The following is a 17,541-nucleotide window of genomic DNA, read 5'->3' as shown; positions in this document are numbered from 1 at the left end:
AAACAAAAGAGAGGACACAGTCCAAGTTAAAATCCACAGTGCTTAAATCTCTTTGAAATTGATGGAATCTAAGTGCTTAACCTGGCTTGGCGATGCTCTCCTGTCCTTTTAAATAAAATGCAACAACCTGTCATTCCAGCTCAGGAAAGATTAAGTAAAATGGAAAAGGATGCAATGGAGGGATGACACCCAGGGTTGCCCCACAAATGCAATGAAGGGTGGATATTCTCTCTTTGTTTGGCTACCCATAAGATGGTTTCGTGAGAGAGGTGTTGCATAAAGAGAAATGGAAACCGGGATGATTTAGAAGTGATTTTTAAAAGGCATTTTAAAAATCACCAGGAACATTCTGGAAAAAAAAACAAAAAACAAAAACAAAACGAGGGTTGTGGGGAGGGGGAGAAAAAATGTATGACACAGTTCCCTTATTTACAAGCCCCACCTTCCGTGGGGGGACAAACTCATGAGCCCAGGTCCACCAAGCTGGAAGTGAGAGGGCCTAAGAGGGATTCCTGCAGCTGATGTTGGTGAGGCTGGAGGCTGTGGGCTGGCTGTGAGGCAGTTAAGCCGGTCAAGGAATAGCTGGAGTTCCTGGCATGGCTCAGATTGCCCTGGAGCAGGAGAATGGAGTTCTGATCCGGACTTTGGGGAGGCGAAAACTCCTCTTCGGAACTGGAGATAAGTGGCTTGGCCCCATCCAGAGGAGACAGCTGGTTCTGTTTGTTGGTAGATGTATTGTTGTTTTCAGTGTTTTCTCTGGGAAGGGAGTGGAGAAAGGAGAAATTAGTCATATGCCAAACGGCTGTTCCCAACCTCAAACTCTCTAGATAGTTGGGTGCTACACATCCCAGAATTCCCGGCAAGATCCCAAACACACTTGGAGGGTCACAGATTAGGGAAGACTGGTCTCAATGCATACTGGCACCTTGTCCATAGTAAAAAAAAATACACTAATGTAAATGTAATTCTGAGATCCCTGAGAAATTTCAGTCCTAGGAAATAAACCCTTTGGGTGCAACTTTCTCACTACACTTTTAAAAAGTCTCTTTCCTCAAAAATATACTTTATACATAGAAACCCCATCAACTTTAGATAGGCTAACACTAGGCATCACAATACATTTTTATTTCATTAGGCATCACAATACATTTTTATTTCATTAGGCATCACAATACATTTTTATTTCCTCCAAGACACTTCTCTCCCCACTCTCCCCCACCCTGCTTACTTGCAAAGAAAGATACATAGAATTCTTGCAGTACAGAATAACAGAGCTGGAGGGGATCTTTGAGGTCTTCTAGTCCACCTCCCTGCTCAAGCAGGAAACCTTTCAGACAAATGGTTGTCCAATCTCTTCTTTCGAATTTCCAGTGTTGGAGCACCCACAACTTCTGGGGGCAAGTTGTCCCACTCATTAATTGTTCTAACTGTCAGGAATTGAGTGGTTCCTTCTGTGATTCACACCAAATAAAGTTATATTGCTGTCACACAAGGACACCGCAGGAATGTGTTTAGAAAATTAACATGAGCCTACAGGACGCCTTTTGAAAATGTCCCTAAAATCCCAGGTTTCTCTTTAATTCTTCTATTGGGAAATGAGTCTTCCTGAAATTGGAGAATTTTAATGATAGAATTTATCATTTAATTAATCTAATTGCCATATTGCTATTAGCACTAATTAGTGTTTAATTAGTATGACCACATCAATTATTTCATTATCTTGGCGATAGGAAGAGGAAATGGCTTCAGTCTGCAAGATGAAAACACACAAAACTTGTCTTGTACACCAAGCCAAACTTGCTAAAGCCTTGAGCCACTTGCTGAGATCCTAAAAGAAGCAGTCTTGGAAGGGAGCCCTATTGAGGGAACCGGAATAGCTTCAAAATAGTTTGCAGTTGAATTAAAAACGGGGAGGAAAAAAAAGAGAGGCAAAGAAAATGTTTTTGAAATACATGAAACCAGTCTAGGAAATAATCATCTTTCAAAAAACAAAATTGAAAATCCACCTATGGCTCCAGCCTCCACCCCTTGCAGGGCATTGGGCCTAGAAATAAGTCTTGCTGATATCTTATTTCCAGCTAATTGATCACAGAGTTGAAATCACTATGAGACATAACTAGCAAACTCCTCGATTAAGAAGACTTTTATGATGGGGTAACCCTTGTACTGTGTTCTGTTATTTAATAATGTTAAATATCTTACAAAAATATCATTTTTTTAAAAATGCCATTAACTTTTTTTTTTAATTGAATGCAAAGAAAGAAAGTTTAGAGTCCTGCCTGCTATTATATTTTGAGTCCCCTAAAATGTTCTTAGGGGAAGAGGGAAAAAAAATCCCTCTTCCAGGTTAAGAAGTTACTTCCAAGGAAAACATCTCAGAAGGGCAACTGTTCTCCACACCGAAGTCTAAATCAGGGATGGAAAACTCTCCCTCTTGTTTTCTTTTGCAAGCCGACCAAGAAGAAGAAACTCTTATGGCCTGAACTAACCGGATTCGGGCATCTGAACAACCTTAGATCTGAGATCTAATTATGCCTTTGGGTGACACAACACTCCTCATTTTAACACGTATCTTGGCGGGAGGAGGAAGGACTTGGGGAGCTGAAGTCGGCGCCCTCCAAACGGGAGGTGTGATGGGTCCTGAAAACTTGATCTTACAACTTTGGGAAAGTTAATTGCGGTGAAGGGGAGGGGAGGGAAATCGCCCTTTATAATCCAGGTCGCAACAGACATTCTGGGTTTATATCATCTAGCTCAAGGGCGTTTAGCTGGAAGGCAGTCCCGTTGCATTCTTCAGGTTACTCCCAAACCCCGCGGAGAAACACCCCCTGATTTCCCGACAGATGTGTATCATCTCCACTTTAACGACGTGTGAATCCAGGCGAAGATGCAGATCTGCCGCGGGAGCGCATTTGGAGATATGGCGGAGTCGCCCCAGCTGCGGGAGGGTCTTTGGGCAACGGGGTGGAAGGCTGGCCGGTTGCTCCTTTTGAAACCACAGACTTTGGTGGTCCTCCCTTCCCAGCTTGCGCCCTTGAAGATGGGCTACCAAACTCTGTACCTGGAGGATGCTGCGCGTCCGATTAAACCGAGCTCCCCAGAGGGATTTAAAAGAGGCAGGGAACGAATCTCACAGGCGTCATCCGCGGCTCTCAATTCTTCTCCCTTTGGGGGCACATTCTGCACGGCATAGCTTCCCCGTCGGCCTATGTCTCCCTTGCAGGTGTGAGTTATTTTAAAAAAAGAAGCGCAGAAGTTGAGGGCTAGGCTTGGCTGTTCAAGGCAATACAATCCGCCTCTTGGATGGAGATAAGGCGGCCTAAGATCCCGCTCCGCCTCTGCCTCCATTCTTTCCCCGGTTGCGCTGCCATTTTTGCGCCGCATCGATTGCAATCTCCCCAGAGGGGATCTGAATCTTGCAAAGTGGTGCGAAGCCCAGCGATCTTGCTCTCAAAGCGCGATCGCCTAAGGCGCTTGAGTGGGGAGGCCGGATGGATCGTGTCCACGGCTCCAGCGGGAACCCAAAAGCTTCTCGGAGAGAAAAAAAAAGAAAGAGAGCGCAAACAAAGAAAACAAACCCTTTCCCGGGTCTTCTGTAGAGAAATTGACCCCTCCCCTTTCAGGACTTCACCATTTGGCTGCCCGTTTAGAGCTGCGCACTGAGGCTGGCATTAGCAACGAGCTGCTTCGCCTTTAGATGTTAAATTGACCAGAACAAAGTAAAACTACAGTCTCTACAGAGCTGGAGAGCTCAGGACAAATGCAACAATTTTTAATCATGGGATTTTTTTAAAAAAAAAACAACTAATTTTAAGGCCGTTATCTCAAATAACGCATTTATCCGGTTTCGAGGAGGAGGGCGGGTTCCGAAAAGCTAACACTGAACTGACAGTTTGTCTAGGTTTAAAATAGACTGAATTTGACAGCACGTCTGAAGACGCTGTCAGATGATGGAATCACCTCGTTTCTACGATTCCGTTTCCTACCCCTCCCGTTTATAGGAGCATAGCAATGGGTGGGGTGAGTGTGTGCGTCGGAGCCTGTGAAAACGTCTTTTACCAGTGAATAAAATGTACGTTCTTGGTGAAAAGTTGCTCATCTCCGCAACGCGGTGTTTCCAAACACGGAAAGTTGAGTACCAGACTTTGCTGTATTTATTCCGAAATTATGGTCCTTTCCGGCTGAATCCACTTAGCCCTGACAATGCTAGAATTTACGTATAAAATTGTCTCTGGCCGTAGCCCGGGCACGCCTTGTGTTTATTGTGAGTTCGCGGAAACTTTTCACCACGGTGCGCACACGGAAGGATCTCGGGCCCAACACGAGAAATTCTGCCGTTTCTAAATGTTTTGTATTTTCCTGCTCAAGAACCTCGCCTCTACTTTTTTTTTGCCCACGGCTTTCCAGCTGTATCCGAACTATATTGACGATTCTGAATTCCTTCTTCAGACGAGTAGTAGGCACTGTCGAAAGGAAGAGACTTCGGCAACGATTCCGAAATATAAGGCGTACAGCGTCGTCGCCTCTGAAGCCAACCGCGTCCCCCTCGGGAAATCGCCTTTGTGGAATCCGCGTTCACCGTTGTAGAGAAAGCCGCGGGAGTGGGGGCTATTTTCCAGACCAGGAGAAGGGCGTGAAACTGTTTCCCCCAAATGATCCAGTCTGCAGAGATTCGGAAATAAAAAGAGCCGAAAGGGCCACGGCTGGCGAGGCAGCCTAAAGTCCCGTCCGGGCTGCAACCCGCCGCCGTTACGGCTGCCACAGTAACTTGATGGCTGACCCTGGTGGTATAAGGCAGATCCCCCGGTTCTCGGTTTTCGTTTCCAAGCTGCACTTGGCAATTTCAGCGACTTGAAACCTCCAACGGAACGAGGTCAACAGTCCTGCCAGTCCTGCATCTTGGAGGCACTAAGCCTCCCTTCCCCCACCCCTTGCCATTGTTCCTGCTGCAATTGGCGCTGTGGCCTTCTTCAACCTGGTCTTGGCCAGATGTGCAGGGACTCCAGATTTCCCAGGTAGGGCTGCCTGGGAAACCCCTCCCCCCCAGCAGTAGCCAGCCCGAACACATCTGGAGGACATCAAGTTGATAAAGGTGGTTGAGTGTACGTGTGCCCCTCTACCTACCCACCACTCACCTATCTTTCCACACACACTTGCTCCCCCCTCCCTCCCCGGGGCCGGTTGGTATCATATTGAACAAAACTGTGGGCCCAGCCTCAGAGGGGTACGATCTGGAAATAGAGTTCCCTGGATTTAGCCAAGAGATCTTGGAACAAATCTTGGGTGGGGGAGGCCTGGGACCTATCAGTGCGACTGACACCCTAATCCTAAACACATGTAAACCATCTTAAAGTTAAGTACTTTCATTTAACTGTGGGATGGGGTGTGTGTGGCTCTCGCTGGGTCTGACGGATAAGGAGAAGAGCCAGCTTCCCACTGCTCTTCCTGACTGGCTTCTTTTTCTCGGTGAGGTGACCATGTCCCCACTCTTGCCTTCCAGGTGACAGGCGGCTGAAGAGGCTCTGGCCCAGAGGGAGGTCAGCCGAGTTCCAGGAGTGACGCAAAAGCAGGCTTAGGAGTGCAGGCTGGAAGTATCCCCAGAAAAGCCTCTGGGCCTTTTCTGGAGATGACCTCCCCAACCTAACCTTTAGCTGCCTTAAAAAGCCAGAAACACAAAGCAGCCCCTTCAAATCTTATGGCCTTTCTTCTAAGGCACCTTTCCTCGGGAGGCTGCAGTGCAGAGGGGGAGGTGAATATCCCTTCTTTGCCGTATTTTAAAATCACAAAATCTCAAAGTGGACAGCAGTTGAAAGAGCCCCATCTTTTCTTTCTGCTTGATGATGGTAACCATCACCACCATCGCCATCAGGGAAATGTTAGCTTGCACATTCACTTTCTGGTTTTTACATTTGACTTTCAAATCATGCTGTACTGGAAGCACAAGCCAGGCTGGAGAAGGTAGTAAAAACACCCAGGGTTATAAAGAGAGGAATCCTACTTGAGGCCATTATTTCTGGCTGCCAAGGGAAGATTTCCATTCAAGACTAGGAGGCAGGCATTCAGTACATTCCCAGCAGAATAGGTGGAGTTGGGAAGCAAAGGGCAGCATGGGGAGGGGGCAGGTGGCACAACCGAAAAATTAGGAAAGAGATAGGAAGGAATCACGCTGGATTAACGCTGGGGGTTGGGGGATGAGAAGACTATGGGGCCACAAAGACATGAAGTGGTGGCCTTTGAGGGGGCTGCTTTGCTTGGCTGGATCCTCCCAGAACAAGCCTAACATTCTTCTGTTGGCACTATATGTTGGAGCAGTACCTGGGGGAGAGGGGAAGCACTAATGACCCTTAAGAAAAGGTTTATAGTCTATTATGAGAAGGTGTAAAGAAAATGTGTGGGTGGGTGTCATTCCTCTTTTCTCTCTGCATGGAAGTCTGAGCGCCCATTCCCGAATCCATCAATTCCAATGCATTTCAAAAGACATAATACTTCTCTTTAGGATAGCCAGGCAAGGCAGGGATGGTGGCGGTGGAGATACAATAAAAATACTATTAACTGACACCTCTTTAGTGCTGCTCCGTATTTAGAAACAAAGATGTCCCCTATTTATTGGATTATGATTCACATCATTCCCGGCCAGCTGAGGGTTTTGGAAGCTACAATTCCACACATCTGGAGAGCACCAGATGGAGCTCTAGCGGTTCCATCCGATTAAAGCTCAGGGCCGGCTGGTTTTTAAGGCACGAGGGTTAACTACGCAATTGATCTGCCTCCTTACAGCAGTGGTTCCCAACCAGTGTGCCGCGGCACTAAGGGGTGCCGTGAGATCTTTTGAGGGTGCCGGGAACTTTTGAGCTACGGAGATTTTAAATATCTATTTCCTTATAAGGGTGCCGGGAACTTTTGAAAGGCTTTCCAAGGGTGCCTCAAACAAGAAAAGGTTGTGCCTCAAACAAGAAAAGGTTGGGAACCACTGCCTTACAGGCACAGCTATTAAACTAAAGTGCCTTCATGGGACACTTGCGCCTGAGTAAGTAGCGTGCAGGATCATGGCCTGATCCTTTGGAAGTTAATGGTGCAAAGAGGCGCGGGGAAATCGTTGCTTAGCAAACCCGCCAAGTGTGGGAGAACAACAGAAACTTTAGAGAAGGCTCGGTCCTTCCAACTGGCGTGGCTCAAGGCGCTGACCAGGGTCAAACGGAGCAGGACCTACTTAATTCGCCCAGTTGCTTAGTTTTGTACAGCGCAGCGCCCCCCCCCCCGATGAGCGCAAGGATTGGGTTCATACAATCCAAAGCCCCAAGTGAGCCAAACATTCTACAGTAGCCTTACGGCCGTGAGTCGCCACGCCAGTCGAGATCATCAGCACCTCCTATTATTACAGTTACTATTCCACCTTCGGGTAACGGAAGGGGTAATCCTTGCCCCTTCTCTACCTCGGCCGAGGAGTTTAAGGTTCTATCCGTGAAGGAAGCCTCCCCCGCCCCCGGGATTGGGTGAAACCTGCCCCAAAGACCCTTTCCCCGAGAGAGCTGCTGCTCTGGGACGGGGGGGGGGTGCCGAGATCTTTGTCCCCCAGAAGAGCCCGAAGCACAAGCAGAACCCACCTCTCTTTCGCCTCTGCCGCTCGGTCGCGCTGTCTCCGGTTTTTAAACCAGTTGCTAACCTGGGTGGTGGTGAGGCCCGTGGCTTCGGCCAACTCCCTCTTCTCCCGGGGCGACGGGTAAGGATTGTGCGCGTACCACTCCCGCAGGACGCCCCGGGACTTCTCCTTGAAGCAGTAGCTGGTCTCCTCCCCGTCCCAGATGGTCCTGGGAAGAGGGAATTTCCGCCGCACGCGGTACTTGCCGACTGCACCCAGAGGCCGGCCCCGCAGCTTCTCGGCCTCCACGTAGTGCGCCTTGAGCCAGAGCTGTTGGAGTTTGGGGTGGTTGTGCGGAGAGAACTGGTGGCTCTCCAGGATCTTGTAGAGCTCGCGGAAGTTCCCTCGGTGAAAGGCCACCACCGCCTTGGCTTTCAGGACGCTCTCGTTCTTGTGCAAGTGGTCGCAGGCGGGCAGCGACCAGAGGAACCTGCCCAGCCGCTCCAGGTTGCCGCCCTGCTGCAAGACCTCGCAGACGCACGCCACTTGCTCCTGCGTGAAGCCGAAGGACGGCAGCATCGACATGGCTCCGGCTCCGAGCTGCTCCTCAAACTCCTGCTGCTGCTGCTGCTCCTGCGCCGCCGCCGCCGCCACCCCTCAGCCCAACTGCCGCGGGCTTAGCTGGCCGAAGGAAGCGCGGGGCGAGGTGTGTGTGTGTGTGGAGAGAGTTTCCCGAAGAAGAGCCGGAGAAAAGTCGCAGCGCCGTCCCTCCCTCCCCCACCCCGCGGTTGCTTATCCAGGGCCGGCGAGAGCGGGAGCCGCGTCCGAGCGCCCCAAAAGAACGGGCTTGAGGGGGGGGGCTCCAATCAGCCAGCCGGGACCCGGGAGAGGGAGCTTTAGCCCCGCGCGGCAGAGGGCGGCGGCGGCGGCAGCGAAGAAATGGATGCTCTCGGCGAGTTCCTGCTGCCGGGGAAAGTTTTGCTCGGGGTCCTCACGCAGCCAGGCTTAAAGCCGCCTCGGTGTCCGGGCTCTTCTGATTGGACGCTTCCAAGCGCCTATCGGAGCGCGCGCCCAGTCCGAGCGGCGGCAGCGGGAGGCAGCGAGCGAGCGGGCGCGGAGGCGGCCGCCCCGAGGCAGTCTGGCCTCAGCCTGGCGCTTGAAGGGAGTTTTTGCGGCGGAGCTGGGCTCGCGCGGCGCTCTGAGGCGCGGACACTCTGGTTGGAACCGAGCGGCTGACTGCCGGGGAGAAGGGAAGCGAGCAGCTCGAGGGTTGTTGTGCTTTTCCCCCCCCTCCTCTCTCCTCCCTCCCTCCCTCCCTCTCTCTCATCTGCCCCCAGAAGGGAGACACGTCAGGAGCTTGCAAGATGAGCCGCTTCTCAAGTGTCAGCTAAGGGGAACGAAATTCTGTGCAAATCAATTATTGCAGACTTTAAAAGAAGAAGAAGAACAAGAAGCCAACACCCACCGTCAGCCGAGCCAGCTCACCAACCCCCCCCCTGCCCCCCCTCTCTCTTCCCCCTCCTTTCCTCGGCCATCACTTCGCTGGCTACCCATCTATCTAACTCTCCAACCAACCAACCAACTGGCCTCCTCCTCCTTTTCAAGATTCACTCGTTCCCGGTGAGCTCATATTTAATTACCTTAATGTTGTGAATGAATAAATGATGCCTCAGATGAATAGCTTATGGTATGCACTAAATAATTAAAAGAGTCTCATAACTTTGCCCTCAGAGGATTTGGAGATGGAGATTTTCGTGATCATAAAATTAATAATCATCAAGAACCAAAGGACATTGGGTGGATTGAAACCTTTTGATTCCAACCTTTAAATATGGGCTCTGTGGGTAGCACCTAGCAAAGGAGTGTGTGGAGCATCCAACTCCCAGAGTCTTTTGGATGCAAACTGGTGGGCCTTGAAAGAGTCAAGGTGCCGGTTGTTCTGGCAACTACACAAGCAGAACCACAGAGGCACTTCGGAATTAATGTCCTTGAGGTGTTCTTCAGCAGATAGGTATCAGGGAACAGAAGGTTGCTCAGATCATGGTGCTGTCTGCCTTCTCATAGCCAGATCCAATTTGTTCCTTAGGCCTGGGAAGAAGCCCCATCATCAGGTGCTTTTTAGCGTATGCCCTCCCAATAAAGTTGTAGCTTTCCCAGGTTTATTTGGGAAAGTGAATCCATAGAAGTTGGAGGATTGGCCCCTCTGAATACTTTGGGCTTCCAGGTCACAGCAATGTTAATAGGCAGAGCAAGCAGGAGGAATTTAACAAGAATCCAGACCCAGGTCAAATTCTTAAATTCAGGAAGCTTGAAGTCAGTCACCAACTGGCTTCACTATCACACTTCTTAGGTTTTGACTTACCCTGTTGTGTGAACTCAGCCTTGGGTTTATTAACTATGGCTAGATGACATAGTTGTGATATGCCTAAGCAGGGATAATTAGCCAGATATTGTTTGTGATATCAGCTTCGCTAGGTAAATCAGACCAGGAAATGAAAACTATTTTTATTGAGATTGGCTGTAATAACAGAATCTGATTGTGTTGTGTCTGTCTCCACCTCCTTCTTATATTCCAGTGAATCAGAAGTTGCTTCCAAACGTTATTTCATTGTTTTGGACTTCAAAAATGTTTCAGCCTCTTTTGCCTAGGTAGGAGCTGATGGTTCTTGCATGTTTCCATTAAGGTCATTTTCTCTCTATAGGCAGATGAAAAGGATGAAATTAAGAATCAAGATCATGTACACTCCTGGTGTAGAGGTGGCAGAAAAAAATAAACACTGTTTTGAGTTCAGCTCAACTCTTTCACACAACTGTGATTGTTTTTTAACCCTCATATAGGGAAATATTTTCCCACTGGCCCAATAGTTGTTTTTTCAAAAAAAAAAATTTTTTTTTACTTCACAATCAAGCCAGCAGTCCCAAGATTACCTGATCGCCTGTCATCCAATTGCTGTGCTTGTGTGTTCTTGGATTCAACCAAAATCTGCTAGTGATGCTACCTATCTGGTTAAACTAACACATAACATATAAAAGCAATATAAGAAGCCTGTGATGTAACTATATTCCCTGGAATCAACTCATACTGAACTCAATATACTTCTCTTCTGAGCAGACCTAGCTAGAGTTGAACTTTCATGAGGCTTCAGCTTCTACTTTGAGTGGCACTAAGGGGATTAAACAATCCTGAATTATAATTCTTTCTTTTTCCTTGCATTTCCACCTTGTACTGTAGGTTCTCCCAGCTTTTCTTTGAAATGACTGGTTTAAGAAGCAATTATAGGCTGGAGGAAGTTAACTTGCCTGGGAGAGTAAACCAAACAATTAAAGCCCATCCAAATAAAGTTAATCTGTGTCAGGAGAACCATCGATAAGAACAATAGGGGTGAGATAAGTGAAAAAAGTGCAAACAAATACTGCAAACCAATGCCTTTCTAGTTCTTAGAAAGAATTGTTCAAATTCACTGCAGAATGTAAAGCTGATGGCCAGAGGGAATCTGTTGCAGCAAAGTCAAGCAAATGTGGTGCTTAGTTTTGAAATTGGCTCCCTTAAGGAGATGGGGTGGTCGATCCTTTGTTTGGGGCCCAAGCAAGCATACCCAGAAAATAAAACCACTATCATTTTTCAGACTTCCACCCCAGACTCATGTCTCTTTAGCTAGAAAATTCCCAGGGACATTTATTTCCAGTTACAATGTTTGAACATTTTTATATTTTGTATATGACATCCTTCAGTTCTCCCCTGTTCTCTGAATGCAAAGGTAAATGTGATTTGTCCAACCATCTTCCTTCATAGTGGCAGAAATGTTTGGGGTTGCAATCTTTAGCTTCAGTCCCAGAGCTACAGCTTGTTTGGAAAACTGGATTAGAGGTTTAGATTTATTTTTAATTTATGAATTTGGCCGGTGTGCAGGTGTGCATCTCCCATGTTGCTGTGAAAGGCCATCCAGTATCTTTTGGCTTCTCTCTAGAAAACATAGGAGAGGCTTGAACCACTATATTTGCTCAGGATTAATTTTGCTATCATTTTCTCATTGCTGCACACAAAATCATAATGCAAGCCCACTTGGCTGCATTTTTAACCTTGAGTTAAAGGTGTTCAGCTAGTTTGTGGTTGGCTGTGGGATGGGAACATACTAACTGACAAAGAAGAGCTGGGAGTGGAGCAAAAGTGATAACTGGGATCTACTTTGCTCAGAAATGTTTGGAGAGATTCCATACATATTATCTTCTTTCCTAAAAGACTCTGGATTCTCCCCCTGCAGAGCAATAAGAAATAGGCAGCTTTGCTGAAGAAAAAAGAATGATACAAATTCATAGGTTTACTTTGGAGCTAACCCCATTACTTCAAGGAAAGCTGACTCCCTGAATAGTTAAAACATTCCCTTGAAGTCCAGCTCTTGGGAACTTCGTGTAGGGATCATGTGGTTTGCTTGGCAACAGTATCAAAATGGGTTAACTGTTGTCTTTTCTTTCTTTTTTCCTGGGATCTTTCCTTTTTCCTTCCTTCCTTCCTGCCTTCCCTCCCAGTCTAACCTACAGCCTTGAGGCTTCTAGCTGGTGTCCCATTCATTTAGTATTTGGAGACCAGCCAAACTTGGCTAAGCATAAGAATGTAGCTTGTTAATTCAATCATATGTATATTTATGTGGAAGAAAACTTTCTTGGAGGAAGTGGGGCTTCCTTCTAAGTAAATGGTTGTAAGCCTCCCCGTGGCTATTTATGAGATGGGCAGCCATATAAATATGATAGATTAATTAATTAATGATGTAAAAATAAAGTTTAAACCCTGTTTGGGCCACTTGCCTTAATAACCCCTCTCCCCATCCATCACACACACACACACACACCCCATAAAGTCAGAACAAAATGTTTATTGGCCTTTGTGTCCCCATCTAATTTTTATAGTTCAAAATTAGTCTTCCCTAAACTGCCTATGGGACTCATAGCCCAACATACTTGGAACGGATCTCATAGGGAAAACCTATGCTGTAATACAGATGTGGTGGTACTGTGTACTATTCCAATTCAGTTTTGCACTGAAATTGGAGACCACATTCCCACTACACATGTCTGTGAATCAGCTTGCTCTGGCAACCAGGCACCATAAAGAGGATGATGTTTTTCTTCACAGCAGTCTAGTGGGAGCCAGTTTGGTGTAATGATGAGACCCCAAACAGCTACAGAGGTCACTAGGTGACTTTGGGCTAGACTTCTCTCTCTCAGGATAAGGATGAGTTATGGTGAGGATAACAGGAAGGGAGAATTTCATGAAATCTAAGCACTTTGAGATCCAGAGGAATAATAACAGATTTTCCTTCCCCTGTCAATCTTTCAAAAGTATGACATGATGCCTGGAATTATTGGGCACACGGTACCCAAAAGGGATCCCTTGGGAACCTAATACCATGAAAATAAAATGAGGAGGGGAAGGAGAAGGAGGAGAAGGAGAAGGAGAAGGAGAAGGAGAAGGAGAAGGAGAAGGAGAAGAAGAAGAAGAAGAAGAAGAAGAAGAAGAAGAAGAAGAAGAAGAAGAAGAAGAAGAAGAAGAAGAAGAAGAAGAAGAAGAAGAAATGGTTGTATCAATAGTAATAGGAGCCCTTGGAGCAATACCCAAAGGGCTGCCTAGATACATGGGAATTTTGAACTGATTAGACCTGAATATCTGACTGCAAAAAAACACTCTAGTCGGAACTGCCTACGTACTCAGACGCTTCCTTAACAGCCCTTAGGTCCATGGTTATGAACTGTTAAGTTTTTACCAGTCCCAGACTGTGAATCGAATTGAAGATTACCCATAATAATAATAATTTTTCAGAAGCAAATATTGGGGCTCCCTCTGCCAGGCTGTTGAAGACAATGTACCTGAATCCGACCTTCCACACAGAGTGGGAGACGCAAGTTTCTCAGCTAACAAAGCTTGGCTGGTTGGAAGGACGGTGGGCGTCGGGTCCAGCTCGTCTGTCTATAGGCTGCCCTAACCAATCGGGACTGGAAGAATTTCTCTCTCGGCCGGCCCCTGACCGGGTGCCTGGTAATTTTCCCCAGCCCGTTTTATTTTGGTTCTTATGATGTTTGAGGGACGCTGTCCCAGCCTTGTGCCAGAAAGAATGTCTCCGCCTGGACGGGATGCTTATTGACAAGGCAGCTGCGAGGGGGACCGGAACGGGAGTCTTTTAAAGTCCTCCCCCCAACACTTGCACGAGGAGATCCCCCACCCCACCCTAAATCTTCGAACAATCGCGCAGCACCTTTTTCGTTCCCAGCCACGGGAGAAAAAACTCCGACGCCCCGCGCGCCCAGGTTCCCCCTGAAACGGGAATCGCCGCCGCCGCCTTTGCTGAAAAGGATGTTTACAGTTTTCTAATAAGGACTCGAGGGGCGAAAGGTTTGACCCATTATATCTGCAGGACTGGTGGGCCGGCAGAAAGACAGACCGAGATGAAATCGGTCCAAATAGTGCAAGCCGTCAGACCGTTCTTGGTCTCCCGTCCGCTTCCAAAAACGCTTCTTGGCGCGGCGCGCCGGGTCTCTTTCTCAAAGACGCGCTCGAAGGGCTGCCTAAACTGGACCTCAAAACAGCGCAAGCCCCGAATAAGGAACTCCGCATCAGCCTTCCCGAGAATTCGGATTGCACCACCGCCCAAGCGCCCTTCTCAGAAACGGAGGAAGGTCTCGGTTGATTCCAGTCGCGATTTAGGGCAGAAATTTTTGTTACGAATAACAAACGGCCGTTTCTCAGAGCAACCCCAACCGGCAACTTGCAAGAAATTCGGTTCGCAGCGAAGGATTCCGTTTGGGCTTTTTGGTTTCTTTTCTTCTTTTGGGGAAAGGCGGCTCAAATGGTTCCTTGTGAAAAAATAAGGGAAAGGGGAATATAGGCATAGATTTGGCTCCATTTGTTACACCACCAGGGGTCTCTACCTGCAAATTCTGTTCGCTCGCTTTAATTAAAACCATTATTTTGTCTTCTTCCAATCCATGGGCGACGGGGCTGTATTTCTCAGCTTCCAAGGAGATTGGATCGCTCTTGTACCCTGCAAATCGGTTGGTGGTGGGGATCACACACGCACAATCTATCTATACGGACCATAATTAGAGTCAAACTGAGGTGGATAGCACAAGGTTGGGAGAGACTTTACAGTATCCCTCCTTCCTATTTTTTTTTTAATCACAAATCTTAGTTCGCGTTATTTTACGATTCAGCGGATGAGCAAGAGAACGGCCAGGCGTTCTTACTCTTCTTGCAACTGGCAGTTAATCTCGTTTATCCAGAAGTCCTAATTTATTTAATTTCGATCTGTTTTCAGGCATAGCCATGCTCGGACTAAGCATTTTCAAACTAATTCTGGCCATGTTTCTTTAAAAGGATGGCATCCAGCATTGCACTAAGGCTTAATTTGGTTGTTTGGTCTTAGTCTGAAATCAGCCACCGTTGCTTGTAAACCACGGTTTACAGCTGGGTTGCACTACTGGAGTCCCAAGGCTTCCCATGGCACTTTGCCGTAAATTGTAAAAAGGAATAAATGATAAATGTATCAGAACTAATCTTATTCACTGCATTTAATAAATCTAATGCAAAATTAATTCAATTATATCAAATGCATTTTTTCCCTAGCTCGTTTTCAAATGTGGCAGGCACTCCAGATGGATCTGCAAAAGCAAGTTCTCTTATGCTTGTGCACTGAGGTGTGAAGTGAATAAATTGTGGTTTAGTCAGCAAGATCCGAGTTTGAAAACCTGTAAGTCCGGCCCTGTGTTTTGTGCAGGGATAGCCAACCACGTGCCAAATAGTCTGGACTACAACTCCCACAATCCCCGGCCAGGCTGACCCGCAGTAAGGAGAGGTACGATCTATCATCTGGTATGAAGCCGAAGTTTACGTGGCCTTTAGCGTATTCAGAGGACAGCCGGAATGGCTACCATACCAAATGGGCGAAAATGCCTCAAGCACAATAAAATAAGTCCTTTATTATCCTTTACTACAAATAAAGTCGACCACCCGTCACTGTCTGTGGCTTCCTACATAAGTACCTTCGCCTGAAATCAAGCCTAATTAAAATGCCCCTAAATCCTCTGCGTTTATTCAGGAGTGGCCCTGAATTCCAGAGGATCGTTTCCCGAGATAAGTACCAATCGCAATTTTCATGGGGTAGGTAGGTGGTTACTGCCTGGCTGGAAAACTTAAACAATATCCTATAAAAGCAGAATCCTTTTTACTGAAGGGCATTACTTGGCAACGGTGTGGATGAGGGAGATCCGCTGGCACTTTATCATTACAACCGAACCAGTTACACCTTTTGGTTAATTTTAAAGTAATTTTAGCTGCAATTCTCTTTGGTCGAGGGAAGTTTTTGGATCGAAGCCGTTTTATATTTCCACAAGGGTACTTTAGCACAGGGGTCTCCAACCTTGGCAACTTTAAGCCTGGAGGACTTCAACTCCCAGAATTCCCCAGCCAGCAAAGAGCTGAAGACCCCTGCTATGGCAGACTGCTTCATCCGCTGTCTCCGGCTAACCGGGAATGCTGGGAAATGTAGTCTGAGCATATCTGGAGGCCAATGGATTGAGGAAAGCCCTTCCTAAGAAATGAATATGCCTTTCCCATATAAATCAGCCTAAGGCTGCAACTTGAAGCAACCCTAGGGCTGCCTGCTCCGAAATTCCCCACAAGAGAACTCGCAGCTTTGCCGGAGGCTGAAGTCCCAGACAAGTTGACCTAGGGGCAGGCCCGCTTAAACCCAAAGCCACTTCCATTCAATACCGGCTACCCTCCGACCTTCTGGACTCCGGCTGAGTTTACATCTGGACAAGTGGGTGATTAGTGCGCATTTCAAATGCAGAAGTGGCAGAATTCGGTGAGCAGAATTGGCAGGCTTCTTGGCACTTCTCAAATTGATTTGCCCGTAGAATGAACGCGGGGGGTGGGGAGAGGAGAAACCCTGTTTCAAGCCCATCCCATCACCCACTACGGAGGGTCCATAGGTATCTTTGGGCCAATCTCAGCCCAACCTTCCCCATAGTGTTGGTATTATGGGAGAGAATAGAAGAAAAGGGGGGGGGATGTGGACATCGCATTCAGCTTTTGAATACCAGGCGGTATAAACATCTAATAAACAGAAAGCTCAAATCTGTACCTTGTGATGTGTGTGTGTTTTGTTTGTGTGTGAGAGAGAGCGTGTGTGTGTGTCAGCGTGTGTCTAATCTTTGAGTTAGATCCGCTTTCCCGCCCTGTTTCTTTACAATTAAAAACGCAGACTCGAGGTGGGGCTTGGGGAAGAAGGAAAGAAAAGCTCCAGACGGGACTGCCCTCCCTTCTCTTCGTTTATTAATTAAAAATGAAGGGATTTGCAAAATGCGGCCAGCGAACTGCAGCAAGTAACTCAAAACTCCAGCGATTTCCGACCCTGGAGAAGAAGAGGAAATACAAAACCGGGCCATTAGCAAATGAGTTTTGTGTTGTGCTTCTTTCCCATCCACTTGCTGTTCTGAAAAATAGATCACATTTCGTTATCTTTAGTGGGAATCTGAAACGTGATACCGGATCTCACCCGCCCTGGCTGCTAAGCGCGGGGAAACGAGAGGGAGCGAGGGCCAGTTGCTTGGTTGATTTCTAAACAATAAAGGGCTTGTATTTTGTTCTTTTTACTTCTCCTCCTCCTTAAAAATTAAAAAGCCAGAGAGAAAAAGCGAGAGAGTGCGGGGCATTTCCCATCTTGTTTAGTGCCATCCTTTAAAAGCATTTCCGCCTAAAGCGGCTGGAAATAATTAAAAAAAACACCAAACGAGGCTTTGAATGGACTAGTTGGGCAGCCGTGGCCATCCAGACACCTGTAAAAACAAAGCGGGTATTAGTGAAAGAGGAGGAGGAGGAGGAGGAGGAGGAAATAAAGTTGTAAAGTTGTTTATGGACATTTATTCAGCTCAGTAAGAAAGTGCCAGGGACATCCAGAAGCCCTTCCAGA

General features: G+C 47.3%; 1 protein-coding gene and 1 long non-coding RNA gene across 3 annotated transcripts; one reads left to right on the top strand and one right to left on the bottom strand.

The window, feature by feature from the left end:
* Positions 1 to 441: 441 nt before the first annotated feature.
* Positions 442 to 9,054, bottom strand: SIX1 (SIX homeobox 1). 2 transcript variants are annotated; one of them, XM_058162934.1, is made up of 2 exons: positions 7,605 to 9,048; positions 442 to 756 (listed from the first exon to the last, which is right to left on the bottom strand). In XM_058162934.1, the coding sequence occupies exons 1-2, from the start codon at positions 8,162 to 8,164 to the stop codon at positions 462 to 464; spliced, it is 855 nt and encodes a 284-aa protein (XP_058018917.1). In that variant the 5' UTR covers positions 8,165 to 9,048; the 3' UTR covers positions 442 to 461. The 2 variants fall into 2 exon arrangements, with proteins under 2 accessions (XP_058018917.1, XP_058018918.1); XM_058162935.1 differs by having other exon boundaries at positions 608 to 756; positions 7,664 to 9,054.
* A 9-nt stretch (positions 9,055 to 9,063) lies between these two features.
* Positions 9,064 to 16,409, top strand: LOC131188019 (uncharacterized). The gene is made up of 3 exons (XR_009152709.1): positions 9,064 to 9,199; positions 10,156 to 10,228; positions 15,195 to 16,409. It is a non-coding gene; the product is annotated as an uncharacterized LOC131188019 (long non-coding RNA).
* Positions 16,410 to 17,541: the final 1,132 nt, after the last annotated feature.

The sequence above is a fragment of the Ahaetulla prasina genome, chromosome 1, assembly GCF_028640845.1.
Source record: "Ahaetulla prasina isolate Xishuangbanna chromosome 1, ASM2864084v1, whole genome shotgun sequence".
NCBI lineage: Eukaryota > Metazoa > Chordata > Lepidosauria > Squamata > Colubridae > Ahaetulla > Ahaetulla prasina.
Note: the sequence above shows the minus strand (reverse complement) of the source record. Positions and strands in the feature narration are given on the sequence as shown.